This window comes from Enoplosus armatus, chromosome 9, assembly GCF_043641665.1.
Source record: "Enoplosus armatus isolate fEnoArm2 chromosome 9, fEnoArm2.hap1, whole genome shotgun sequence".
Taxonomy (NCBI): Eukaryota; Metazoa; Chordata; class Actinopteri; order Centrarchiformes; family Enoplosidae; genus Enoplosus; species Enoplosus armatus.
The window spans coordinates 633,622-646,110 of record NC_092188.1 but is presented as its reverse complement, the minus strand read 5'-3'; the positions used below and the strand labels follow the sequence as shown (position 1 = coordinate 646,110).

General features: G+C 43.7%; 1 protein-coding gene across 1 annotated transcript; it reads left to right on the top strand.

Moving 5' to 3' along the window:
- The first annotated feature begins 10 nt into the window (after nucleotides 1–10).
- On the top strand, nucleotides 11–11,222 carry dcst2 (DC-STAMP domain containing 2). The gene is made up of 16 exons (XM_070911733.1): nucleotides 11–111; nucleotides 498–751; nucleotides 1,211–1,381; nucleotides 1,974–2,075; nucleotides 2,576–2,770; nucleotides 3,123–3,188; nucleotides 3,272–3,485; nucleotides 4,091–4,248; nucleotides 4,432–4,596; nucleotides 4,676–4,843; nucleotides 5,204–5,304; nucleotides 7,284–7,435; nucleotides 8,066–8,169; nucleotides 9,572–9,677; nucleotides 10,698–10,901; nucleotides 11,036–11,222. The coding sequence occupies exons 1-16, from the start codon at nucleotides 11–13 to the stop codon at nucleotides 11,220–11,222; spliced, it is 2,448 nt and encodes an 815-aa protein (XP_070767834.1).
- The last annotated feature ends 1,267 nt before the right edge of the window (nucleotides 11,223–12,489 follow it).

The following is a 12,489-nucleotide window of genomic DNA, read 5'->3' as shown; positions in this document are numbered from 1 at the left end:
GAGAGAAAGGATGAAGAGAGGAAGAAGGAAAAGACAGCTGCTGAAAACTGATGTCAGAGTCCAGGTGGAGAGGGGCGGAGTCACACGGGCTGTCAGAGGAGTACTGACCACGTGAGTGTGCTGCTGCTGTTAGCTAGCAGGGAGCTAAAGGCTAACAGTGATCCCATCATTCACGGATCAAAACAGGTTTAAACTTCCAGGTTTGTTTGGCAGAACTTTGTTTTCCAGGTTCCACAGTTTCCTAATAACAAGACTGCTCATTATTCATCCTCATTATTTTCTTGAGTAATCGATTCAATTGACTGTTTGGTTTGTAAACTGTCAGAAAATAGTGACACAGTCACAACGTTTGTTTTGTCCAAGCAACAGTCCAAACCGCCTCATTATTATCAATACATCAAAATGATTAAACCTCAGATTTGTACTTACGTACAGTACTTGAATCAGCACCAGTGACCTAACTTTCACTCCATGTTGACGTCATCTTTCATCCTCAGGTCAGCAGGACGCTCTGGCAGGTGGAGGAAGGTCAGAGGTCACCTGTTGGAGGGGGGGCGGAGCCTCGTGGCGTTTGTTTCCGGGCTGCTGTTGGCGTCTCTGTACGGAGTCACGGCTCTCTTCCTGAACAAACAGCCGCTGTGGTTTTGCGTCTACACCACGCTGGCGGTGGCCGTCCTGGCAGCCTTCGGCATGGGTCTGTCGGCCGGCATCCGGGCCGACATCATGGTGCTGCTGCCTTCGCTGTGCTCAGGTCAGTCAGTGACCAATCAGCTGTCAGGGTTTAGGTTGTTCTCCTTCCTGTCAGACACACGTTGTGAAAGTAAAGAGACTGAAACGTGACAAGAGCAGATTATTGAGCGTTACATTAAACCTCCACTGGGGGCACCAGAGGGTTGGCTACATTTAAAGCCATCCCAAAAAGGAGAAAGTGAAGTGTAAAATGAAAGAAATCCTATAAGACACTTATTCTTGTTTTTTTTATCATTTAATTTTGTTATAATTGACTTTTGTTTATTTCACTTCTTAATTTAAGTCCTTTGATTGTATCCTTCCTTGTGGCACTCACGTTCTCAGTTGCATTTTAATAATCTCGTGTGATGTCCTACAGATGCCTGTTTGAACTTTTTGGGGCTCCCAAATAGAGTTGGGGCTTCAGATGGAGGTGTGGCCCTGACCAGCCTATCACAGTCCCTCCTCTCTTGTGTTGCAGCTCACGGCAGGAGCTTCCTTCTCTTCCTGTTTGCGTCGGTGCTGCTGTCCGGTCCTCTCACCAACACCTTAGAGAACACGGAGCGAGCCGCCGCCAGTCTGCTGTGTGGAGCCGAGCTGGCAGCCAATCAGACGCAGGAACTGATGCAGAGAGCAGCCACGCCCCTTTTCTGTAAGACCCGCCCACCTCCACCATCACAGCACAGCATTGAAAAATTGCTGTCATTAATTAATATAATAAAGTACAAATCTGAGATACTTGTACTTTACTTGAGTATTTCCATTTTCCGCTTCTTTATACTTCTACTTCACTACATCTCATCTCGGGAAATATTACTGCACTACTTTTATTTGACCACTTTAGTTACTTTGCAGATTTAGTACAAAATATAAATATACTAATAAATAATGATGTATTATTACAGATTAAACTACTCAGCAGTATATAAAGTCATTAAAATGAGCTCCACCTTCAGCTGCAACATTAAAGTGACGAACACATGAATGCATCATTAAGTATATTACAATATAGATTATTCTGCATAATGAGTACTTTTACTTTTGGTACTTTAAGTATATTTTGATGCTAATTCTTTGGTACTTATGTAAGATTTTGAATGCAGGACTTTTACTTGTAGTATTTCTACACTGTGCTATTACTACTTTTACTTTGACCAAATGAAAGAGCTGAATTTGAAAACTGAACTTGAATTTCAGTTCAGATGTTAACGTAGTTTTGAATCATGTTGTTTGTCTGTTTGCAGCCGTGTTGGACAGAATCAGAGAGATCAGCAGAAACGTTCACTCTGTAGCAGGAAGAGTCCAGAACTTCATCCACTCTCTGAGTGACAGTGTCCGCCATGTTGGTGAGTGATGCTGCAGGTTTATTTAACACTCAGCTGCTCAGTTTCATCTGGAAATACAAAGAAACAGAGAGCGAATATTTACTTTCATTTACATTCAATGTTTCATGGTTTCATCTGTTCAGTTCACCTTATAACACCTCGACAGTCCTGGAAAACTTTTATATTTACATATTTTATATTTGAGGGAGTTGTTGAGAGGGTTCAATGAGTCCTTGAGGTCAAGGAGTCCTTGAGGAGGTTACGGGGTCCTTAAGGAAGTTCTAGGGGTCCTTGGGAAGGTTCGAAGAGTGCTTGATGAGGTTCTTAGAGGCATTGAATACATTTTAGGCGTCCTTGATGAGGTTTATAGGAGTCCTTGAGGGGGTTTTGGGGTCCTTGTGGAGGTTATGGGGTCCTTCTCACTCAAGTACAACAAACCAATAAAAGTAAATATTTTGACAACTAAATCTAAACACAGAGTCATGTGATACAACAGTGACCTCTGACCTCTGACCCTGCAGCTCGCACTCTGAGGAACGTCCTCCACTTCCTGGTTGACATTGGTGATGTGTGTAACGCCAAACTGGGCTCTCCGTACAGGAAGTGCCGGGCGGTGTTTGCCGAGGCTCGAGCCGACTGCGCCGACCTGCTGGGAGAGTTCAACTTCCTGTGTGACATCGTGGACGGCTTCCTGCCGCTCTGCAACATTGCCCGCGGTGCGTTCGCTGACACCTCTATTTACTGTCAGAGGGTTTTAAAGGAGCATTACACTGATTTTACAGTCCTTGTTAGTTCTCCTCAGCCTGTGAAAGCAGCTATATGATGTCGTCTTTGGCCTGATGATGTCATAGTGATGTCATAGAACAGAAATCACGGGCATGAGGCCTCAGTGAGGTCTCAGAGATGGAGTCTGCAGGTGGACCCTCTTGATGTGGACAGACTTTTTTCTCTATTTTCTGACGTCTATCCAAACAAATCATAGAAATATTCGACAGATTATTTCATCATTAAAATGATCGATAGTTGCAGTCCTGGTATTCATCATTAAAACTGAAGTGTCTGTTCCAGCCGGCGAGCTCTTCTGCATCATCCCCTCCTTCATCGCCAGCCAACTGAAAAAACATCTGGCAGCTCGTAAGTTCATTATTTCTACTCTTTTTAACCTTTATTGACATCGTTAATCCTACCTCTGAGCCGTCGCGTCTGTCCTCCTTCAGCCACCGTTGCAGTGTTTGAGCGAATGAAGCGGGAGTTTGACTTCAACATCTCGGCCTCGGTGACCTTTGACCTGGACACCAACAGCAGCCGCTCTCTGCAGCAGGTGTCTCAGGACATCATGGAGGAAGTTTCATCACAGCTGCAGGTGTTTCAGAAGCTGAGCGAACCACTGGCCTACGGCGGCCTCATCCTGCTCGCCTGCTCCTTCTTTAGGTCAGTTTACACACTTCAGTGTAATGTATGAATGTTAACATGCTTAGCCATGTTAGTAAGCTAACATTTTTTTGCATGCTAAATGACACATAATATACTTGTGCTAACATGTTGAAATGCTAAATGTTGTACTGTAGTGGGAAAATACAACACATTCCTTTCCCACCCTTAAGAGTTAATTTATGGTCACAGGATTTCATTTGCATTGCTTTCTTTACGTTTTCTTAGCTGTGTGTTATCAGTTATCTGTAAGTATCTTTCATTGGGGCTTCGTTTCCTATAAGGTAATGATTTTCAAAGAGAGTGATATATGTCTTAGGAGTGTTCACATTCTTTGCTGTACATGCTGTATAAAAGCAGACCACTCTGAGATGCAGTACAGTCAGCTGTCGGGGCCGTCCGTCTGCAGACGTGAATAAAACCACAAGAACAACTCCCTTGTTGCCAGTCTGCTGTTTCCTAAAATTCCCACATGTACATATATTAGAATGTTAATATCCAGTTAACATGCTAGCTGAAGGCATGTTGTCATGCTAATGTTAACATGTTTATCATGTTAGCATTCTAACATTATTATATAATAATTTAATATAATGTGTGTGCAGGGCGGTGCGGTACAGACGCAGGTATCTTCATGAGATCGACTTTGATAACGTCTACATCAGCGTTCAGTTTGAAGAGCTCGACCAACAGGTGACCTCAGAGGGCGGAGCCTCAGTCCTGCCAATCACACGCAGAGAAGCCAAGACCTACATCACACTACGTCAGTACACTTGTGTGTGTGTGTGTGTGTGTGTGTGTGTGCATCACCATGGTTAATATCAGCCTGATTGGCTGCTAATGAATGATGTCATCACTTGTGGCTCAATGTGTGTTGTTTTGTCAAAAAAGTTCTAAGATCTAAAGCTGAAGTGAACTGAAGTGAACTGAAGCGTCTGTCCTGCAGGGTCGTTTCACCTGACAACCCGAGAGCGTCGGGCGGTGTTGGTGGGCGTGGTCTCGGTCCTCAGACACCTGGTGATGGGTGGCCTGCTGGTGGCGCTGGACTTCCTGGTGTTCTGGATGCTGGATCAGGTGCACCACCAGGTGAAGGGAGACCTCGTGGCCAGAGGTGAGACAACACTCCTCATATGAATATGACTGTATGTCAGTTAGAGCGGTGGTAACCATGGTAACGTCTGTCCCCTCAGCCCCGGTCACGGTGGCGGTGCAGGTAAACGGATCAGGCTACGCCTCAGATATCTTCAGAGACGTGGTGGCCTCGTTCAACGTCCTGCAGGGAGGAAACATCACCGTGATCAGCAGGAAGTGTCTGCTGGAGCCGTCAGAGCCAAACTACACCACATGTTTCATCCTGGGTAGGATATGACATCATGGCTGCAGTGGTGCAGGAAGTATTCAGATCCTTTACTCAAGTAAAAGTACTAATACCACGCTGTGAAAATACTCTGTTACAAGTAAAAGTCTTGCGTTGGAAGTGTTACTTCAGTAAAAGTCAGACACGTTCAGGAGACTGTGTGTATACCGCATGTGTGGACTCAGAAAGTCCTCTTGGAGCCCAATAACCAACACTGGAACTAGTAAAGTTCCTGAGTGCATAAAAAAGATTTGGCAATAAACCAGAACCATCAGAGACCCAAAATAACATTTTACTGTTGATGTAATGTCCTCCCTCTCTGCTGGTTCCACTGGTCTTACTGGTTCTGGTTTGTGTTCAGGGTTCCTGTTGGGTCTGGCTCTGCTGGTCTCTCTGAGCGGAGGATTCGTGCAGCACTGCAGACGACTGGTCTGTGCTTCATATCATCCAGAGAGAGAGCTGGTACACACACACACACACACGCACACACACACACACACGCACACACACACACACACACACACACGCACACACACACACACACACACACACACACACACACACACACACACACTCTGTACACACACACACACACACACACAAACAAACACACTGTATACACACACACACACACACACACACACACACACACACACACTCTGTATACACACACACACACACTCTGTATACACACACACACACACACACACACACACACTCTGTATACACACACACACACACACACACAAACAAACACACTGTATACACACACACACACACACACACTCTGTATACACACACACATACACACACACACACACACACACACACACACACACACACACACTCTGTATACACACACACACACACACACTCTGTATACACACACATGAGAAGAAAATATTCAAATACCTCAAATTTGTACTTGAGTAAAAGTACTTTTTTCCACTGCTGCCTATGAGGCCGACATATTTCTGTCCAGAAAAGCGTGAGAAAGGAACGTGAGAAATATAAAAGTAACTTCATTCGCAAAACTGAATTTTAAACACAGTATAAAAACTCCCAAAATATATTTGGTTTATTTTAAAGTCTCAAAGGAAACACAGCAGACTTCCTCCAGGCTTTTATTTTGACATCTTCCAAAAACCTGCTGGAGGGTTTGGACAATGATGTAATCTGATTCCTTGACCTCATCACACTAAAGATCAGGTGACATGTAGGAAGCCCCGCCCTCTTCTGCTCTCACAATAAAGGTGTGTTTTTAGACCGACAGACAGACAGACAGACAGACAGACTGTTATCAGACCTTCAGAGAGCAGAGATGAAGACCAGCAGCTGTAGGTGAAAGGTCACAGAGCAAAGAGGCATCTGAAGAATCTGCAGAATGAAGCAGGATGCAGGTCTGAACTCATCCAGACTGAGACCTGCAGAGTGAAACCCATCAAAACACCCAAAGACCCTGAAACAGACTGAAACAGTCCAGGACTCTTCAGGACTCTGAGCTGCAGCAGCTCTTCATGAAGTCCCTCCAGAGTTCTCAGTAACTGCTAACAAGTTTCTAACTAGTCTTTCACTAAATCAGGTTGCACCATTGAAACTAACAAATGTCTCAGCTAGTTAAGACTTTAATGATGTGTAAATCTGTTGCTAGGAAACATCTGTAGCGCTGTCCAATCAGGAGCAATCAGCTATGTAAACAGGAAGTGACTGTAGCATCACAAGCTAGCATAACTTCCAAAAACTACAGTTTTAGAGGCCAAAAGATAAATCTGAGTAAATGTAGGTGTCAGTTTTCTTTCTGTCTGCAGACGTGGAGACATCTGTGTGTTTCAGTTAGTAGTATTCACACAGTTTAGAAAGAGAGACATATCTGATTAAAGGTTTGAAAGGGTTGTTACCATGGAAACGTTGCAGTTGGAATAGCTTATTAAAGCTGAGGTTGGTCATTATTTTTCTGATTGATTTGCAGCCCGTAGTTGTGCACACAGACGTTTTGACTGTCTCCAGATCAGTCCGTGTGCTCCAGTGGAGGCTCTCTTTTTTTTCATTTGCAGCATCCTTACAGTTCATGTTTCCTCACACAAAGACTGAGGAGACTTCACATTTCAGCTGAAACTGCTGGAGGCTGAACTGTATCACTGACAGACAGAGCAGCTTCGTTCAGGTTTCAGTCCATCAGTCAGCAGGTCTGTTATTACAACATGTCACTTTATCTGTGCATCACTCTCTGTTCCTCCCCCTGCTGCTCTGTGATCAGCCTGTTCTATTTCTCCTGTAACCTTCCACCATTTATCTTTATAGCGGCTCCTGTGCAGTGTGTTGCTCAGAGGCTCAGAGGCAGCAGCAGCCTAACCCTGCAGCGAGTCTGTAAGACGAGACGATAGAAAGAAAGTGAAACACCAAACTGACAACATGTGCTGTTGTTGTTGTGTGTTCATCAGGAGAGGATCCGGTTCCTACGGCACCAGATCCTGGATGAGAGGAGGACGGTGGGGAAAGCCTTGAGAAGGTCTGCAGCCAGGAGCCGAGCTGCCCGAGGAGGAGGAGGAGGAGGAGGAGGAGGAGGGAGTCGCCTTCCAACTCTCCTGCTACGGTATAAACATGTCATCTACAGAGTTTTAGTGTTTAACATCAGCACACCAGCGGAGGAATGTAATGAAGTACATTTACTCAAGTACTGTACTTAAGTACAAATGTTAGGTACTTGAACTTTACTTGAGTCTTTCTATACTTCTACTCCACCACTTCTCAGAGTACTTTTTACTTCACTCCATTTACCTGACACTTCAGTTACTTTACAGATTAAAACACATGGAGAGTTTATAAAACAGTGTTTTGTATAAACCACAGTACAGAACGAGTACAGCTGAAACAATTACAACAGTTGTTTTGATGGTTGAAGTCATTTTTCCTGTAAAAACATTTGATGGTTCCAGCTTCTCAGATGGGGGTTAGGGTCAGTCACAGGAGACGTTTTACTGACTATACTTACATACTTTGACTGAAGGACTTTTACTGTACCAGAGTATTGTGGTATTAATACTTTTACCTCAGTACTTCAACTCTCTCAGCACCGACTGAAATGTTTTTGTATCTTGAAATCTGAATAAAATCTGAATCTTTATTTAAATTAAGTCTGTCTCCCTCTCACTGTCTGTCTATCTGTCTGTCTGTCTGCCTGACTGTCTGCATGTCTGTCTGCCTGTCTGTCTACCTGCCTCAGGTTACCCGGAGGTGTTCACCTGTCTCACCTGCTGGGCCTGTCGTCAGTCAGCTGTCTGTCCTGTGGGGAGGTGGTGAGACAGGAGGACGTCCCACAGTGTTCAGGTAGAGACGCTGAGCTGTGTCAGCTGGAGGCAGCGATTTATTGATCATAGATATTGATACTGATGATGTCATTAATCGTCATGTCACGGTCCAATCAGGTGGGGAGAAATGATTTATGACTTGACATCTTCTGAATGTAACTTTTATTCTGACGTGAAGAAGCTCATTGAAGCTGCTGAGAGCTGAACGACTCTGTAGAGAGAAGTTAGAGGTTTTCTCATTCACTTCAACAGAAGATAAAATAATCTCTATTGATCCTCAGCGGGGGGTTCAGGTACAGACACAAAGAATCTGTCTCTCTAAGTGTGGTGACACAGTGGTGAGTTCAGGGGCAGGAGGACATGTCGAGTAACATGATACCATCTAACAGCAGAGGGATATATGATGGAGTTATGATACTCAGGGTTTGTGTTAATATACAAATATAATTACAATATATATATATATAATATATACTGTATGTGTGTGTGTGAGTGTGTGTGAGTGTGTGTGCTGAGGGAGTGTCCTGCAGCTCTAACTGTTGTTGACTCAGCTGAAGTCAGACTGATAACAGACTGTAACTGTAGCTGAACAGACCTGAGACCAGTTAACCCTTCATGTTACAGACTGACTGAGGATCAGTTCCTGATGTTTGTGTAGAAACAGTTTAACGTGGTCCTCGTGGATCAGCGTCTCAGGTTCAGGTCCCTGTTTCTGACTGGACTGAAAACTAAAATGCAGTCAGGAGGTTTCTGGTTACAGAAACTAAAGAAACACACTCATGCTCTTCCTTCAGACGTGTTATTTATGGAGCTTATGAATTGACAATAAAAATGATATATTTGTGTGTATATATATATACATATATATACATATATAGTCATGAGTCCAGATTTCTCTCCTCGACTTTATGCGGTTTTATCGTGTTGAAGAGATAAAGAAGCTTTTAACTTCACATCTGAAGCTGAAGTCAACATTTCTTCACTCTCTTAATGAGCCGTTGAACAAACTGAAGGAATAAACTTCACCTGACATGAAGTTATGTCTAAGCAGGCCTCAGATCAGATTATTCAGGACATATTCAGACTGCATCTGTAACCTGCAGTGAGTGTATGGATACACTGCTGCTACAAGAAGTAGTTCCCGGGCGTAACAGCCAGCTGTTTGACACTGAAGGTGGTCGCATTAAAAATGAGTTTTTGTTGTTGTCGGCTGGTTCCTGTTTGTTGTTAACATGTTGGCATGTTGTTGCAGAGACATCACATTTAAAACTGGACTCTAACTGTAGTTCCTGTTGTTTCTGAATCTTTTCACAGATCAAAGGTGATGAAGCTGCTCTGTAATATATTTGATCAGAGTTCATGTTGTTCCAGCCTTCCTGTTTCTCTCTTTTTTACGAGCGGCTGCTGTCTTGTTTTTGCAGGCCTGTTCTGTCGGCCATGTTTCCACAGTTTGGGAAACACGTGTGTCGTCTGTGAGCGACCTCTGACCCTCCAGGAAGACGAGGAGGAGGAGGAGGAGGAGGAGCTGTGAGTGTTCGCTTCCACTGCAGAGGAGTACAGTACAACACAGTACAGTACAGTACAACACTGTACAGTAGAGTACAGTAGAGTACAGTAAAGTACAGCAAAGTGCAGTAGAGTAAAGTACAGTACAACACAGTACAGTAGAGTACAGTAAAGTAAAGTACAGTACAGTAGAGTACAGTAAAGTACAGTAAAGTGCAGTAAAGTGCAGTAGAGTACAGTACAGTAGAGTAAAGTACAGTACAACACAGTACAGTACAGTACAACACAGTACAGTAGAGTACAGTACAGTAAAGTACAGTACAGTAGAGTACAGTAAAGTACAGTAAAGTGCAGTAGAGTACAGTAGAGTAAAGTACAGTACAACACAGTACAGTAGAGTACAGTACAGTAAAGTACAGTAGAGTACAGTAAAGTACAGTAAAGTGCAGTAGAGTACAGTACAGTAGAGTAAAGTACAGTACAACACAGTACAGTAGAGTACAACACAGTAAAGTACAGTACAGTAGAGTACAGTGCAGTAGAGTACAACACAGTGCAGTAGAGTACAGTAAAGTACAGTAGAGTAAAGTACAGTACAACACAGTGCAGTAGAGTACAACACAGTAAAGTACAGTAGAGTACAGTGCAGTAGAGTACAACACAGTGCAGTAGAGTACAGTAAAGTACAGTAGAGTAAAGTACAGTACAACACAGTACAGTAGAGTACAGTTCATCATGATGTGATTTAAACCAGTGGTGGAAAGTAACTAACTACATCGACTCAGGAACTGTACTCAAGGACAGATTCAAGGTACTTACATACTTTTAGGACCTGATTACTTCTTCTTCACTGTTTATCTTTAACTGATGATTTCTCTATAAAAATCACTTGATGAATCTAAACACATTGAAGCAGCTAAAGGTTATAAAACCTCTTTGTAAAACTTTTTTACAGAATAAAACATAATTAGTTTAATAATTTATTACACTAAAACTTCTAAAGCTGCAGGTTGTTTCCTGACTCACTCTTGTTGCTCTCAGTGACTCCAGCGACGACGAGCAGCTGCGTTCGTGGTCTGCAGCTCTGAACTCGTCTCACATCACCGACCGCAGCACCAAGAAACTGATGAGGAGGACGATCTCCACGGCAACACGCCGAAGAGCGGCTGAAGGCTCAAACAGTCGAGCCAGAACAACACAAGTAAACGATGGAGGAGGGAGTGTTCGCTCTGACTCTGAGCTCAGGTAGGACACCTGAACTCTACTGATTTATAGTTAATATTAAATATCAAATAGTCAAATATTAGCCTCAGCAGATTTTCTGTCCCTGAAGCATAAAACATGCAGAACATCTGTTTTCCCACCCTGGCTGCTGTCAGTGAAGCAGACATGAAGTACCAGGACCGAGACAGCGGCGTCTCCTTCAACTCCATCACCCCCCCGAAAACCTGCAGCCTCCAGGATCAGACCCTCCAAGCAGTCATCACACACACGCCTGGCTGTCCCCGAAACTTCCAGGACTCTCCAGGACCTTCCATGACATCTCCAGGACTCCCCAGGACCTAGTCCCAGGATCCTGATTCAGAACTATGTTGGTTTGAGCAGAGGTTTCACTTTGCAATTAAAGTTATTAAAGCATGAAAACTAAAATCTGGCTTCTACAGTATAACAGTATAGAGTTCATGCCACCCACACACCCTCCCGACCCAATCACGAGCGCACCACAGTCAATCTCAGCTGTCAATCATGACGTCTCACCCCCTTTTTATAGCATCAAATAACAAATTAAAACCAAACTGATAAAAAAATGAAACGAACTGAAAAACGAACACCTGAACAAACATCAGCTGAGAAGAATGACTGAAATGACAGAAACCATCTTTGGGAAAAATGTATTTGTCGTGTACTTTGATTTGTTAGTTTGGCCCGCCTGCTAACATGGAGGGGGCGGGGCTTATGACCTATACTGCAGCCAGCCACCAGGGGGCGATCGAGATGTTTGGGCTTCACGTTTGGGGAGCTGTCATGTCGTCTGTCTTTATATACAGTCTATGGTTGAAACATATTGAAACATGTAAATATGGACGCTGGTGTCCTTGTCTTTCAACATCCAGAGTTATTATTAGGACTTATTATTAGTATTGAAGACGAAGATGTCGTTGATCAGAAGTTCAGGAGGAAACCAGGCTGACGGAGACTCTGTCAACTCGCCGCTGTTTGAACAGAAGTAACGAGTCGAGGCGTCTCGCGGACAAACGCTGTTAGTTATTCTGGTTCAGTCAGAAGAAGCTGAACATCAATCACAGGACGGACGCTGGGGGCGGAGTCTAAACAGGGCCCCGCCCACTGTTTCACTCCTGGTTATTCTGAAAAACAGTGTGAGCTCGTCCATATTTCAGACTTTGAGAAGCTGATGTGTTATTATTAATGAAGTCATTAATAATCACATTTATGTACAACAAAGATTTGAGGGATGTCAGGTGTGATTAGTTACCATAGTTACCTCCGCCTTCCCATCATGCTTCACTGCTGCACCCAGCTGATAACCTTCAGTCTGCTGATGAAACAGCTTCTGGGTGTCAGTATAGAACTAAAGCTGTCAGATCAACGTGGAGCAGTAAGAAGTGCAATACTTCCCTCTGAGATGGAGCGCAGTAGGTATATTAAGTAGCAGAAAATGGAAATACTCAAGTTAAGTACAAGTACCTCAACGTTGTACTGAAGTACAGTACTTGAGTACATGTACTCAGTTACCTCTGCAGACTGTGTGGATCCTTTAAGGCTCTGTTTCTATCTGATTCTTCACAATGACTCTGTCCTCAGGTGTTGTCCA

Coding starts and splice junctions, on each gene's coding strand:
- dcst2 (XM_070911733.1), top strand. CDS start 11: ATGAAGAGAGGAAGAAGGAAAAGACAGCTGCTGAAAACTGATGTCAGA. Junction 3,486..4,090: donor CTCGCCTGCTCCTTCTTTAG/GTCAGTTTACAC, acceptor ATGTGTGTGCAG/GGCGGTGCGGTACAGACGCA. Junction 4,597..4,675: donor GGGAGACCTCGTGGCCAGAG/GTGAGACAACAC, acceptor CTGTCCCCTCAG/CCCCGGTCACGGTGGCGGTG.